This window comes from Sceloporus undulatus, chromosome 3 (assembly GCF_019175285.1).
Source record: "Sceloporus undulatus isolate JIND9_A2432 ecotype Alabama chromosome 3, SceUnd_v1.1, whole genome shotgun sequence".
Classification (NCBI taxonomy): domain Eukaryota; kingdom Metazoa; phylum Chordata; class Lepidosauria; order Squamata; family Phrynosomatidae; genus Sceloporus; species Sceloporus undulatus.
Genome location: NC_056524.1, coordinates 270155043 through 270170994, shown reverse-complemented (window position 1 = coordinate 270170994; position 15952 = coordinate 270155043). Strand labels below are relative to the sequence as shown.

At 43.6% G+C, this 15952-nt stretch overlaps 1 protein-coding gene across 2 annotated transcripts; it reads right to left on the bottom strand.

Moving 5' to 3' along the window:
* Positions 1 to 603: 603 nt before the first annotated feature.
* On the bottom strand, positions 604 to 14871 carry ZDHHC19 (zinc finger DHHC-type palmitoyltransferase 19). 2 transcript variants are annotated; one of them, XM_042456200.1, is made up of 9 exons: positions 14672 to 14871; positions 13943 to 14064; positions 11596 to 11723; positions 7840 to 8012; positions 7137 to 7242; positions 5840 to 5916; positions 4778 to 5045; positions 3163 to 3226; positions 604 to 823 (listed from the first exon to the last, which is right to left on the bottom strand). In XM_042456200.1, exons 1-9 carry the CDS (start codon positions 14773 to 14775, stop codon positions 693 to 695), a joined length of 1173 nt encoding a protein of 390 aa, XP_042312134.1. In that variant the 5' UTR covers positions 14776 to 14871; the 3' UTR covers positions 604 to 692. The 2 variants fall into 2 exon arrangements, with proteins under 2 accessions (XP_042312134.1, XP_042312135.1); XM_042456201.1 differs by lacking the exon at positions 3163 to 3226 and having other exon boundaries at positions 685 to 823.
* Between the last annotated feature and the right edge of the window lie 1081 nt (positions 14872 to 15952).

Here is a 15952-nt window from a genome sequence, read left to right as displayed (position 1 = left end):
AAACCTGAGAACACCTCTCTAGGAATTTCTAGGTCCTCCAGCGCAAATCTATGGTCAACATCAGCTAGAAGGTGACCATGGAAATGTGCTAGAGGACAAATGCCTAGAGAAGTTGGCCATAGAGTCATGCTGGAAGACCTAGAGATTCCTGAAGGAAACGCATCAGTCAAATCTGTGAATAATTGAATATGCAAAAGACAAATCCACAGATGTGGGGGGCTGCCTGTATCTGCTTTAGAAGAAGGAAAAACCAACCCTGTCAGTACTTATTTCCCTCACTTCTGGGGAGTCATTGGTTTCATCTGTACTGAAGAAATAATCCAGTATGATACCACTTTAATTGCCATGGCTCATTGCTATGGAATTCTGTAAACTCTAGTTTTGGGAGACATTTAAGTCTCTGGTGTCACAACAAACTATACTTCCCAAAATTCTGTAGTACTGAGCCATGGCTGTTAAAGTGATGTCAAAGTGGATTATTTCTTCAGGGCAGATACAACCATTCTCTCCTAAAGCCTCCCATTGTACCTTCCCCACTGATCCCCAGCTCACCATCAAATTGAGATGAGAAGAACAGAAACAGGAGTCAGCAAATTTGCAAGGTTTGGGTTATGTTTTTTAAAATCCCCTTTTCTTAGTACAAAACTACTACAGTGGATGGTGCACAAGAGAGATAGCCTCTGTGATGCTCCTCAGATGTCGGATGTGGAAAGGAGCATGGCTGTGGGCGAGGGAGGGTCTCTCAGGCTGTCATGGATCTGGCATTTCCAGTGTATGTCTTGATCTGGGTCACGCAATTCTATTGAGCGCAGCATGTTTGGGACTAGAAAGAAAGGAGAATAGGGATAAGAGGTGCAATACAGACATTGGTTGTTGTTAACTGTTTCTGAGTTGATCCTGAAGTTCAGCATCTGATTTCAGACAGATTTGGAAAAGAACCAGAAAAGCATCCCTGACAGATGGCCATCCAGCCTCTCCTTGAAGACCTCCAAGGAAGGAGACTCCACTACACTCCGAGGGAGTTTGTTCCACTGTCGAACAGCCCTTACTGTCAGGAAGTTCCTCCTAATGTTAAGGAGGAATCTCTTTTCCTGCAACTTGGATCCATTGTTCCTGGGCCTGTTATCTGGAGCAGCAGAAAACAAGCTTGTTCCCTCCTCAATATGACATCCCTTCAAATATTTAAACAGGGCTATCATATCACCTCTTAACCTTCTTTTCTCCAGGCTAAACATCCCCAGCTCCCTGAGTCGTTCCTGATAGGGCAAGGTTTCCAGATCCTTCACCATTTTAGTCGCCCTCCTTTGGACACGCTCCACTTTCTGAACTTCTTTTTTGAGTTGTGGTGCCCAGAACTGGACACAATATTCTAGGTGGGACCTGACCAAAGCAGAATACAGTGGCACTATTACTTCCCTTGATCTAGACACTATACTTTTATTGATGCAGCCTAAAATTGCATTGGCCTTTTTAGCTGCTGCATCGCACTGTTCACTCATGTTCAATTTGTGGTCTCCTTGGACTCCTAGATCCCTTTCACATGTTGTCTCCTTAAGCCAGGTGTCACCCATCCTATATCTGTGCATTTCATTTTTCCGCCCTAAGTGCAACACCTTACATTTCTCCATGTTAAATTTCATTTTGTTAGCCTTGGCCTAGCTTTCTAGTCTATTCAGCTCATTTTGAATTTTGATCCTGTCCTCTGGAGTATTAGCTATTCCTCCTAATTTGGTGTCATCTGAAAATTTGATGAGTATGCTCCCAATTCTGTCATCCAGGTCATTGATAAAGATGTTGAATAGCACTGGGCCCAGGACAGAGCCCTGTGGGACCCCACTGGTCACTTCTCTCCAGGATGAAAAGGAGCCATTGTTGAGCACCCTTTGGGTTCGGCCAGTCAACCAATTACAGATCCATTTAACAGTTCCTTTGTCTAGCCCACATTTTACAAGCTTCTTTGCAAGAATATAATGGGAAACCTTGTCAAAGGCCTTAGTGAAATCAAGATATACTATTTCCACAGCATTCCCTTCATCTACCAAGCTGATAATTTTATCAAAGAAAGATATAAGGTTTGTCTGGCATGACTTGTTTCCCTGAAATCCATGTTGACTTTTTGTGATTTTGGCATTGCCTTCTAGATGTTCACAGACTCTCTGTTTAATGATCTGCTCCATAATCTTTCCTAGTATTGATGTCAGACTAACTGGACGATAATTGTTGGGATCCTCATTTTTCCCCTTTTTGAAGATGGGAACAATGTTTGCCTTCCTCCAGTCTGCTGGGATTTCTCCTGTTTTCCAGGAGTTCTTAAAGATTATTGCCAATGGCTCTGATATTACATTTGCCAGTTCTTTTAGTACCCTTGGATGTAGTTCATCTGGTCCTGGAGACTTAAATTCATCTAGATTAACAATAGTTCAAATCTGTTTCATAAGTCAGAAATGCCTCCTTCTGCTTGGCTTGCTCTGCTCTGGAGATCTTAATCCAAGGGTGTGCAACTCTGGGGTGGGGGAGACATCATTTTTTTCCTGCCATAACACACCTCATAGGTTGTATTCCCTTCCCACAGAGAGCCAAATACTTCTTTGTCCCTACAGTCCCTCTCAAAATGACAAGAGGAAATGAGGTTGCACTAGTTTCTGTTGCCATTTTGAGAGGGGCTGTGGTGGAAAACAGAGGTATATGGAGGATTGGGTACTAGAGGAGATTTTTATGTGTTTTAGTGAATTTGGAGGTCTTTCTGTGTTGTTTTTGAGGCAAAACGTAACCCAAAATATTCCTGAATTGTGTTTGAAAAAAGTGGAAGGGGGTTGATGGGATCTGGGAACTGATGGGGACCCTTGGGGGCTTCAAAGGAGGTCACATACAGCCCATGGGGCTCAATTTGCTCACTCCATCTTAATCTTTAATCCCCCTTATCTCATCCTACCCGCCTTCCTTTCTCCTTCACTGTTAATTGCTCAACAACCACACATCCCATCTCCCTAGCCTTCACTGACACACTGGCAGAGCCTGGGGAAACATACTTGTTATTTTTGGATTGCAACTCCCACAATCACCATCCCAATGCCCATGGTGCCTGGGCCAGTGGTTCAGGGAGTGGCAGTATAAGAAAAAGTCATTCTGCCCACACTCTGGCCATTGGAGGGATCTACTCACTGGGGATCACCACTCTCCTGTCTGTGGGAGTCAGTTGCCAGTAGCATTTCTTTTTCTTTCCACCCTGTAGTAAGAAGGCATCATCATCATCATCATCATCATCATCATCATCATCATCATCATCATCCTGTCCTACATTTTTTTCAGTCTGGGACTCTAAGCATCTTACAGCTACAGTTGTCCCTTTGGTCCCCTAAAGACAGGCCAAAATAAAGCTGCTTCAGGTCACTTTGGAGGGATGCTGTTTCAATGATGCATGGGTCCTAAGAGTCCAAAAGCTGTGCCAATGCCACACTCCAGTCCTAAGGACTGCAGTGTGGCTTTGGCACGGCTTCCGGTCTCTTAGAACACATGAATAATTTAAACAGCATACCTCCAAAGTGACCCAAAGCAGCTTTATTTTGGCCTGTCTGTATAAGCCCTTTGAATCCACAGATTCTTTCCCCATGGATTCAAGTATCCATGGCTTGTATATATATATATTCCCCAAAACCAAACCTTAATTTTGCCATTTTATATAAGGGATACCATTTCATTGGACTTGAGTATCCACAGATTTTGGTATCCAAAGGGGGTCCTGGAACCAAACCCCAGTGGATACCAAGGGTTAACGGTATTTAAAAAATAACTAAAAACCTATAGTCCTTCCTAAGATGTCATTGCATTCCTTCCCACCCCATATCCATCCGTTCTGAGTTAAAATGTTCCAGAGATGTAAAACCTTCTGCCAACAGGTGACCCAACGCCCTTCTCCTTTTAGGCCAACTGAGGACAACTTCATCCCTGAGGCCTCATGTGCCCAACCAATGTTGGTTTGGTCGCCCTCAATTCCTACAGACTCCCCAGATCAGTTGTTTTTCTGTGCAAGGAGAAAGCGTGTCTTGACTTTGGCTTAAAGTTTAACTCAAAATGATATCCATTACTGCATGAAAACAGGGTAACTTGACATGGCAGATTGTTGAGCCCTTCCACCCTGGATTTGTGTCCAGAGGAGGGTGACCAAAATAGTGAAAGGTCTGGAAACCACCGTCTCCTATGAGAAGTGGCTTAGGAAGGTGGGTATGTTTAGTCTTGAGAAGAGAAGGTTAAGATGTGACATGATGGCCATGTTTAAATATTTGAAAGGCTGTCATATTGAGGCTGGAGTAAGTTTGCATTCTGTTGCTCCAGCGAATAGGACCCAGAACAATGGATGCAAACTACAGGGAAAGAGATTCCGCCTCAATATTAGGAAGAACCTCCTGACAATAAGAGCTGTTTGACAGTGGAAGACACTGCCTCAGAGGGTGATGGAGTCTCCTTTTTTAAACAGAAGCTGGATGGCCATCTGCTGGGAATGTTTGGATTGTGTATTCCTGCATGGCAGAAGGGGCTTGGACTGGATGTCCCTTGGAATCTCTTCCTATTCTTTTGATTCTGTGAAAATAAAAGAAAATGACCCATTTTATAAAAATGAAAAATGGAATGCCAGACACTTTAGTTCTCTGAAAGCATTTTCCCCATCTGTGTAGAATTTGGAGTGTCCCAGTAGGGGAAAAAATGCCTCCCAGGCCTGCCATAGCTGCCCACCTCTAGTTTAGTCAGCCTGTCTTGGACCATTCTGAGTCTGGCTCACCTCCTTTCCAGTGTGTGCTCCTGCCGATTCTCTTTCCAGCTGGGGCTCTTTTCGACACAGGAGGTTCTCCATGGCAGATAGGAAGTGCTGTCCAGCCTTGACTGCCTTCTGTCTGCTGGACATGTCCTGGGGACAGCAGTCATGGGGACAGGAGACTGGATGGGCCATGTCAGAGTCAGAAATCCAGGAGAGGTGGTGGTGCTGAGAGGCGTTCATGGCTTCCAGGTTCATGGTCCCTGCAGCTGCCATGGCTGGCTTTGCTTTGTACCTTGTGGAGAAGATGAACAGAAAGGTGGGAAATGTGGATTAAGCTGCAGAGGTGGACCCCATCTGATTATTTGGGATTGGTCACCATTGGGGGGTGCATTCAAGGAGAACTATTTTATAATATGCTTTATATCAGAGTGGCATTAATATTGGCCCTTGTGGTCTCTTCCAACTCTATGGTTCTATGATTCTATGAATACCACTTGAGTTTTACTGCATTCGAAGAAATGGATTATATCCACGAAAGCTCGTGTGAAAATAAAAACCAGTTAGTCTTAATGGTGCTGTTACATTCCTTCTTCCACCTACCCCTCACCCTCCCTTCCAACCAAACTGGCTGTCGCTGGCAAGATTTCTTCAGAAGAGGTTTGTTGTTGTTAGTGCCTTTCTCCAAGGTAGAGAGACAGTGTAACTTGCTTAAGATCACTTAGTGAGTTTCAATGGCTGAGAGAAGATTCAAACCCAGAGTCCTAATCTAATACTCAGATCACAACACCATGCTGGCTCTCCTTTTTGCTAGTCTATTACTTTTCCCAAAGGTGTTTCATGACTGTTGGAAAATTCCTTTTTCAATTTGGGAATGAATAATCCCTAATAATCCATCCCTACTCTTAAAGAAAATCAGCTGCAATACTTTCAGGGGATGACAACTGTGCTGACAGATAGAGAAATGTTGTTATATCAGCTATCAACTAAGGTTCCCCCACCCCTTTATGGCCTGGCACTTCTAACATTCAGGATGGCCAGATTGTTCCCTCGCGAAGGGCAGCTCTAGTAAAGTATTACGTCACTCACTTTTTTGCATCACACCGCCTTTTGCAGAAAGCTGGATAGTATTGCTTGTAAGTAGGACGAGGGCTGGAGTAGGGAGTCTGGAAAGAGACATAGGGAAGGCTAGTTACAAAGAGAATAGATCACTTTCCCCCTCCTAATGGCATGGCTACCATGGGTCCCAAACCTGGAAGAAAAGTGAGGGGAGATGAGATGAGATGAGATGAGATGATTGATTGATTGATTGATTGGCAGAGACTGGAAGGCCATCTACTGGGAGTGCTTTGATTGTGTATTTCTGCAAGGCTGAATGGGGATGGAGTGCATGGCCCTTGGGGTCTCTTCTAACTCTAAAACTCTATGATTCTATGATTGAAGTTAGTTACAGTCAGCTGTCCATATCCAGGGATTCTTTATGCATGGATTCAATCATTGACAGCTTGAAAATTTTAATATATATATATATATATATATATATATATATATATATATATATATTTCAAAATGCAAACTTTGATTTTGCCATTTTGTATAAGGGACACTGTCGTTAATTGATTAGTGGTACAGTCAGAGTTTAGAAAGCAACCAGAGCTTAGAAAAAGCTCCTTTTCTGGCTTAAAACAAAAGAGCTTGGAGAGCAATCAGAGTTTGGGGAAAGTTCCTTTTTTGGAACACAACTCCCAGAAGGGTTCTGGAAGCTGCATTACAAAAAAAGAGAACTTTCTCCAAGTTCTGGGATGGATGGAAAGAGATCTTGTAGCACCTTTGAGACAAAGACGTGTGTAGCATGAGCTTTTGTAGACTTGAGCCTACTTCCACAGATGCAGTAGGCTCAAATCTACAAAAGCTTATGCTACCAACCTCTTTCTTTCAGTTAGTCTCAATAGGTGCTACAAGATCTCCTTCCATACTGATCTTACAGACTAACATTGCTGTATCTCTGAATTCTACTACTCTGGGAAGCAGTAGTGGCTCATGGTTTATATTTCAGTGGAAGGTGAAGTCACTCCAGAGCTATCTGTGGTGCTGAATTTTACACCCCAATGAGATTCAGCACCTTGGTTGGCTCCTTTAAAACCCAGGAAAGAAACCCAGAGTGAATTCACCACCCAAGTGCCAGGGGAAGCCAGTAGCTGCTACTACTGGGATACCCAAGGTTGATCATATTAGTGAACGAGCATCTACAGGGCCAAAGATTGCCAGTGATTCAGAGCTTGAAAAAGGCCACTTTCAGGGGATGACAGCTGGGTGATTCTTGGAATTGCATTCTTAGGGGGGGAAATCTGAATTTCCCATGCTCTGCCCCATTGCAGCCTTGTACCTTAGACATGGATTTGTGCTGAGTGGCTAGGTTTTTGCAGATCAGGTTGCAGAGGAGGATAAGGAGTGGCACCAGGCAAAAGGTAGCAGGTATGGTCACCAGAATTCTGAAAACAGGAAGGTTAGTCAAGGGGTGAAATGAGAAAAAAGAGAGAATCACAAAAGGCTGGATTGCCTTTAGTCCTGGATTTGAGCAGAAAGGGGAGGAGAGAAGCCAGGGAAAAAGGCTGTTTGCAAAGTGCAGGAGGCCATAGGGTATATGGCTGTGGGTCTTTTTAAATGTGCTTACTGATAAAAAATGTTTTGGGAAATACATACTTGAGGATGTCATGTTGCATAACTGAACCAAGACACCAGATGTAACACTGAATGCATAATTAAATATTCAAAGCATATAAAGCTTTGAATAATGTGCATACACATCCAGTGCGCAACCATGCACAGTGGGTATTTGCATACACAATGGCACCATGTGCACAATGTTGAACTGAATGCAGATGTCCCACACTGGACAAAAATGTCCAACCTCCTCTGTAGAGGAATTTACGTATGCTTAATTCTCCAACAAAACTCTGTCCCTAAACCAGAGGCAGGCAATATTTGAGAGAGGTGGGGAAGGATTAGGAGAAGATCTTGCAAATTTTGCCCCGACACACACACACATGCACACAGTGGGGAGAGCTTTGTTGTTGCGCAAAGGATACGTGCAAATCTGCTCCACGCCGATAGCCTGCTGGCAGTTGTAGGCCATGTAGACAAAGCAGGAGACCAGGACAACCACATCATAGCCAGTCAGGAAGACCACAAAGAGGACAAAAAAGTGGAGGTTGTTGCGACCAATGCAGTTGTTCACCCATATGCAGTGATGGTCAAATTCCTGCAGGGAGAGACAGAGAGTTAAAACATCTAGCATAAGCTTATGGTTTCCATGCCACAGGGAATGGGGAATCTGGTTTTGGTCCAGGACATGTCCTACATTTCAACCTTCTGTCCCAGAGGAATCCCAAACCATCCTCCAGGTGGAGCATGACTGAGAAGCATGAATTTATATTTCTATGGGTGCTTTAAGCTTTTATTTTGTAACATCCTACATTTTTCTGGAATGTCCTACATTTTGTGGTGCCTTGCCCTCCTTTTAGGGTTATGGCATCTGGTCACCCGGGGAGTGGTTCTACTCTGAATTTAAAAGGAGCTGCCTTAGCCGCTGAGAGCCAGCTGGCATAATGGTTTGAGCACTGGATTATGACTCTGGAGACCAGGATTTAATTCCCGGCTTGTTCATGAAACCCACTGGGTGACTTTGGGCACATCACCCTCTCTCAGCTTCAGAGGATTGCAACAGCAAACCCTCCCTGAAGAAATTTGCCAAAAAACAACAACAACCCTATGATAAGTTCCCCATAAGTCAGAAATGACTTGAAGGCACACAACAACAACAAATCCTAGCCACTGAACTCTATTGCCACCAAACAGGTTTGGCACATTGCATGGGTCTATTAAAGTTTAGATACAACTGAGAGTGGTTTCACTGCCCCAATGATATGTGAATCACCAGCTGCCCCGGTAACCCTCTGGTCTGGACTAGGAAGGAGTGATGAATTATTTCCCTTTTGTTTTTGATCAGTATTGACCAAAATCCACATTTTTTTTACAGTAAGTCTGAAAAGAATTTGAGATTTTAAAAATTTGGTAGAGAATCCAGAACAGACAAATTTATCTATCTGGGCTCTGAGTGTTCCACTTTTATTAGTGCCTGGCTTTGATTCCTTTTGCATTCAACTGTCTTTGTGTTGCAAGTTGGGATTGCCAGCTATTTTCTCCTGGGAGGCTTCTCATTTTTAAAAAGCTGTATAATTTTATGTAGTACAGCATTGGTCTCTCCATGCTGGAAATAGCTGCACCTGCTGAACCCAGATGGTGCAAATGGGGTAGAATTTCATTTCTATTGGTTTTTAAACAAATTTGCCAACATTTCTTCATATTCAGGATGGGAGGAGGGTGTGTGAGTGTGTGTATTGATTTATGATGTCCCCATGAATTTCATAGGGTCTTCACAGAGAGGGAATACTCCAAGGTGATGTTGGTAGTTCCTTCCTCTGAAATATAGCCAAAAGCACCTGGGATTTGTTGGTGGTCTCCCATCCAAGTACTAACCAGAGTGGACCCTGCTGATTCCAAGATCAGACAAAATCTGGTGCCTTTAGGGTATTTTAGGGTCAGTTTTCAAACCTCTGTGATATTCATGGGGGTAAAATTCAGAGACAAGAGCCAGCATGGTGCTGTCATTTGAGTGTTGGACTACGACTGGAGACTGGGTTTGATTCACTGCTTGAGCATAAAAACCTACTGGGTGATCTTGGTTAAATCACACTCTCTCAGCCTCAGAGGATGGCAATGGCAAACCTCCTCTGAAGAACATGCCAAGAAAACCTTATGATAGGTTTGCTTTACGATCACTATAAATAAAAAATGATTTGGAAGTGTACAACAAGAAGAACAACAATTCAAAGGCACAGCCATGTTAGTTTGGAATATCAGCATGCAAAGTGATCTTGTAGCACCTTTGAGACTAGCTGTATGAAAGAAGTTGCAGCATGAGCTTTTGTAGACTTGGTCTATTTGGTCTCCTTCCTACATCTGAGGGTTTGAAAGCTTGTGCTACAACTTATTTTGCACAGTTAGTCCTAAAAGGTGCTACAAGGTCCCTTGCACTCTGTGATGTCTGCTCACATTTCTGACTTCCAGGTCATGGAGACCCTATGCTTTGGATAAAACAGGATTTGGATGGCTATAATGTAGCCAGTAGACTTTCTCCAAGTGTGACCCGCAAGATATAGAACACCTTCTGGCGATGCGTAATGCCAGCTTGCTTAACAGGCCATCCCTCCACCCACAGCTGCGTATTTAATTTTGTTAAATAGTAACTTACAAGGACTGGAAGGTAAAGGATTATGAAATCAGTGTGTAAGGATTTTAAAGAAAGGAAGAAAGAGGGGCTTAAAAAGAATTATATGCATGAGAAAGTGAAATTACAGATTTCCCAATGCCTGCCTAGGTGTACGCACAGCCTCAGAAACCTTCTGGCTGTCTCAGGCTGCATCTGCACTGCAGAATTAATGTAGTTTGACATTGCTTTAACAGCCATGGCTCAGTGCTATGTAATTGTGGGGTTTGTAGTTTTGTGAGATATTTAGCCTTCTCTGTCAGAGAGCTCTGGTGCTACAACAAACTACAAATCCTAGGATTCCATAAGATGGAGCCATGGTAGTTAAAGCGGTGTCAAACTGGATCATTTCTGCTGTTCAGATGTAGCCAATGTGGCTCCCCAAAACCTGGCCTTTGCCATGCCATGAGTTAGACCAGGGGTGAGAATCTGCTGCCTTGAGACCATATGCAAGGCTGGTTTTTCAGCTCACAACCCTTCCAGAATTCCCCTTTTCTGACCCTAAAAGTAACAGTGGTTTACGCTACACAATTATGGTGCTATAGTTCCAGTTTAAATGCCTTGTTTTCATCCTATGGAAGCCTTGCGTTTCCAGATGAGCATAACCTCCAACTGTCTCAGTGTGGCAGAAAGTATCCTGATTTTAATCCTCTGTCCTCCTGCTTTTCCAGCTATTTTAAAATGTCCTGCTTTCTCTCTTCTCCTCCCACTTCCTCCCTTTCTCTTCAGCTTATTCCAGTTGCTGCAAAATGAGTTCAAAGTGCAAAGGTAGTTTGCACTCACTTAACTCAGTGTGGGTTAAGTTAAACTGCTGTAGTCTCTCCTAAGTTATGATCAATACCTTTTTGCCATCTTGATCACAATCTGATGTTGCTTAGCCACATGTGTTCTGGTTTTCCACTGTGAAATGTTGGAGGGCTTGTTTTAGGCAGGTGTGTTTAGAATTCCCTGTTCACTCATTAAACCCACTGGGTGGTCTTGGACAAGTCACACTCTCTCAGCCTCAGGGGAAGGCAATGGCAAAAACCTCCCCTGAACAGATCTTGCCAAGAAAACCCTGTGATAGGGTCTCCATAAGTCGGAAATGACTTGGAGGTACACAATACACACATAGAACGCGGTATTCCTGTACTACCTCTTTACCTGTTCTTCACCTTTCAGGTATTCTGTGGTTCTATGGCTGCATCTACACTTGAAGGCACACAACAATAACAACAACAACAGCAGCAGCAACAACAACCAATTTAGAATTTTTATCCAGAGAGCTCTAGTGCTTCACCAAACTACCAATCCCCGGATCCCACAGGTTGCATTTAAAGCAGAATCATAGCACTAGGGCTGTGTAGTGTGAATGGAGTCTTTAGGAGTGGCAATTCATGGTTGAAACTGGGGACCAGATCTTCCTCAGCTACTGTTTAACATCAAAAGAATGGCTGCTTTCCAAACCCAGAAGTGGACTTTGGAGGTCACTTCCGTATTGTTGTTGTTTAGTGGCATTTGTGCCCCCCGCCATTACCTCCACACAGGTGTTGCACCAGGAGCAATGAAAGGTGTGGCGCAGGCAGTACAGCTGGCATTTGTTGCACCAGTGCTGGTTGGCATCGGTCATGGTCACAGCCTGGTTCATCAGCTCTTCGTCAATGCCTGCAGGTGGATGGGATGGCAGGAGAGAAGTGAGGAGGGGGTTTCATAGAAGCATACAATCATAGAGTTGGAAGAGACCGCAAGGGCCATCCAGTCCAACCCCCTGCCATGCAGGAAGTCACACTCAAAGCACCCCGAACAGATAGCCATCCAGCCTCTAATTAAAGACCTCCAAAGAAGGAGACTCCAGCAAAATCTCCGAGGGAGTGTCTTCCACTGTTGAATAGTTTTCACTGTCAGGAAGTTCTTCATAATGTTTAGTTGAAATCTCTTTTTCTGTAGCTTGATTGTATTGCTCCGGGTCCTAGTCTCTGGAGCAGCAGAAAACAAGCTTGCTCCATCCTCAATATGACATCCCTTCAAATATTTAAACAGGGCTATCATATCACCTCTTATCCATCTCTTCTCCAGGCTAAACATACCCAGCTCCCTAAGTCTCTCCTTGTAAGGCATGATTTCCAGTCCCTTCATCATTTTAGTCACCCTCCTCTGGACATGCTCCATCACAATAACACAATAGCAACCCAGGAGAGAAGGGTGTCCATTTCGCACAAAGACCTAGTTGCCCAACTTGCAATAGGTGGGTGAGGGGGGAGCATCTCCCTTTTGAAGAAAGCTTACAATGCGGTGGACCTTTTAGCATTAAACAAAGAGTAAGGGGATAACGCAATAGAGGCTGCATCTGCACTGGAGAAATAATCCAGTTTGACACTGTTTTAACCAGCAGTGTCACCCGGTGCAGTTGGTGTCACCCAGTGGTCCTTTGAGGCAAGTAGGGCACTTCTCTCCACCCACCCCTTCATGTCATAGGATCTTCAAAATTCATGCCCTTTAAAAGTTACATCAAAAACGTCATGAATTTTATATCTTTTTTCAATGGACTTATAACTGAATTATTGGACATCATACCTTATCTATATGATTGTTCCCTTGATGTTATTTTTTTAGGTTGTAGGGAAAGGATGCCTCACATTATGGTTGCTTTGAAAGAATCTACTTTTTGCTGAATGATCATTTTCTAGATTATGTATATGATATTATTATTCCACTGGTTGTCTTGGGTTGGTGTCACCCGGTGTGGTATGTCATGATGTTACTTATTGATCTCCTCCCATCCCACACCACACAGAATCCTTAATAATGTTTCCTTTTTGTACTAAGGTTACTCATAAATTGTAATTCCCATACATCACTGAATGTAATGGTAATAGTTGTGATATTAAAAAAAACTAGCAAAATTAAAATTGTACCTTTAATTAAGATATCATATGCAAAGAATAAGTGTATTTACATATACATTGTTTCATGTGCTTAAAGATAAATGTGATGCCTTTAAAAATGTTAAAAATATATTTTTTAAAATTAAAAGGTTTGAAATTTTAATTTGTTTTCATAAAAACCTTGGGGCCTCTCCTCCTACTGAGCCTGACCCAACTAACACCATCAGTTCAGCATTTAAAGACACACAGGTGAATGCCAGAGCCTGTTTCTGCCGAAAGGAGTATGTCTGAGGAGCGGTGGTGCCACCCTCCTTAGGGAGTCATCTGGTGCTGCCCAGAGCCCCCGCACCCCCATAGTGATGCCACTGGCTTTAACTGCAATGGCTCAGTGCTTGGAATTCTAGGGAAAGTAATTTTGGAGACATTTAGACTTCTCTGACGGAGAGCTCTGTTGCCACAGCAAACTACAATTCCCTGGATGAGGGCGCAGCTTTAGTCAGTTGTAACAATGGTCACTGGAGGACAAGGCAAGGATGTTGCCTAAAGCTCAGTCTACAAAAGCACATGCTACAAACTTCTGTCTTTTAGTTAGTCTCAAAGGTGCTGCAAGATCCCTTTGCTTGCTGATATCTCTGACCTGTGGTATCACTTGCCTAAAAGGTTGACTGCCACAGTATTAAAGAAAATACAGTGCGCCTTTCCCTTATGCGGAGGATCTGTTCCGGATAGGGTTGCCATAACTGAGGAGCTCCGAACCGGGACAAATGTAGGACAAGGCTTTAAAATGTAGGACCTTTTCAGGCCGGGAAGGATGCAAGGGCTGCTCCTCATCGCGGTGATCACTGCGGTGGGAAGCAGCCTCCTCCCGGCCCCCACTCCCTTCCCTGGCCTCTGTGGAGGCTTGGGCTGAAAGCCACGTGTGGCATGCTCGCATATGACACAGGCGCACTGTATCCATTCCACATATTGCCTGTCAGGTATAACAGCTCCATCTCTTACCTTTGTAAAGGATTCCTGTGTCTGTGAAACTGGTGAGGAGGAAGTAAAGAATGGTTGGGATAAGAAGGTGGGCACAGATAATGGGAAAGGCCCAGGAGACGTGGAGGGCTAGCCAGCTGCATCTGGGGAAACAAAACCAAACAAGAAAAAGAAGTTGGCACTAGATTGTGGTTCCAGGACACTGAAGGGACAAACTTTTTAGAAAAGAAGTTGTGGGCTCATAGAGCAAATCAAGAGTTTGATGTGAAGTTGAAAGCTTTCATGGCCAGGATCCATAGTTTTTTGTGGTTTTTTTCAGGCTATGCAGCCGTGTTCTGAAAGAGTTTATTTCTGATGTTTTGCCAGCATCTGTGGCTGGCATCTTCAGAGAATGGGAGTGAGTGGGGTATACAGTATATATGAGGTCACACTGTGTGTGTTTATACACACCTCACTCACTCCCATGCCAGCATCTGTGAAGATGGCAGCCACAGATGCTGGCAAAACGTTAGGAATAAACTCTTCTAGAACACGGCCTCATAACCCGAAAAACCTACAAAAAACTATCAACAGTTTGACTTGCCCAAACTCACCCATTGGCTTTTGTGGCTGAGCTGGGAATCGAACTTTGATCTCCAGTCATAGTTCAAGACGCAAACCACTAAACCACCATTCTGATCATAACTAAAAGTGATTATATGCTCTTTACACAATGGCAAGAAACATAGCTTGAACAAGTATCCTACTTACGGGAAGGTAAAAAAGAGGCAGCTGAGACCCAGGAGGGTGCTGAAATGGAAAGAGGCGAAGATGCCGGAGCAGAGGACATGGCATCCATCTTGACCGGGCCCCATGTCTTATGGAAAGGCTGCTGGAGCAATTGTGAAGCTGGGCCTGGATGGATGGAACCCCTTTCCATCTATTGCCATGGTGATACTGTGACATAGCAGAGGCAGCGGAAGGCAGGAAAAGGGGGCTCCTTTACTGTGGAACATCACCATAGTGACCACAGAAGATGCTCACTTATGGGTCCGAGGAGCAAAGGCTTCTGGGAGTTGACCCTTTATCAGGATCACCTTTTTTTCAATATAATCGTGCATGCTCCTCAACAAAGTTCAGCACGCTCTCTTCTTTTTTCCATGCCTTTTGTGCATTTGGGTTGGCACAATAAAGATGTCACTGTTTTGCTGAATTTGGATGTTGTTGTACTTTCTTGTTTTATGACAATAGTGAAATGCGGGCACTGGCTCTGCGCTTACGAATTCAGCGCCTTCTGTGAAATTTTCCTTCCATCTGCAGATTTCTAGCACTGGAGTCATGTAAAACTTTGTGGGGTATTTATTCATTCATTTATTAGATTTCTATCTCACCTTTCTCCCCAAATGGGATTCATGTAGAAATAGTTTAGACATCCAAAGAGAGGTGTCAGGCAAAGTTATGAAGGGAAGGGAAGCCTCTAGGAATCCCAAGCATCTCATGAAACTACAAATCCTAGGATTCCATAGGATGGAGTCATGGCAGTTAAAGTGGTATTAATGTATTATTACTGGGTACAGTGGGCTCTTGGTATCTTCTGGGTTTGGTTCCAGGATCCTTATGGATACCAAAATCCATGGATACTCAAGTCCCATGATAAACTAGAGCATAGAGAAATGGTTTCCCTTATATAAAATGGGCAAAACAAGCTTTGCTTTTGGAATATATATTATTTTTTAATATTTTCAAGCAGTGAGTGGTTAAATCCATGGATAAAAAAAAAAATCCGTGGATACAGAGGGCTGACTGTAGTATGGAAATACAAAAATGTTTTGGGCATAGTTACCAGATCCGAAGCATGTGAGTGCTCTCTGTTTGCGATCATAGGATGTCTCCTTTCGTACCCAAAACTGAAGCACTTGTGGATGAGCAATGTCAAAGGTTGCATCTGCACTGCAGAAACAATGCAGTTTGACACCACTGTAAGTGACATGGCTCAATACCATGGAATTCAGGGATTTGTAGTTTTGTGAGCAGTTTAGCCTGTCCTGTCAA

What these genes read in the sequence shown, in the direction of transcription:
- ZDHHC19 (XM_042456200.1), bottom strand. Translation starts at nt 14,775, where the DNA reads ATGGGGCCCGGTCAAGATGGATGCCATGTCCTCTGCTCCGGCATCTTC. An exon ending in CACAGGAATCCTTTACAAAG is followed by an intron (nt 11,724 to 13,942) that starts GTAAGAGATGGA and finishes ATCCACCTGCAG; the next exon opens with GCATTGACGAAGAGCTGATG. An exon ending in CAGGAGAGTGGTGATCCCCA is followed by an intron (nt 824 to 3,162) that starts GTGAGTAGATCC and finishes CTTTCTTTCTAG; the next exon opens with TCCCAAACATGCTGCGCTCA.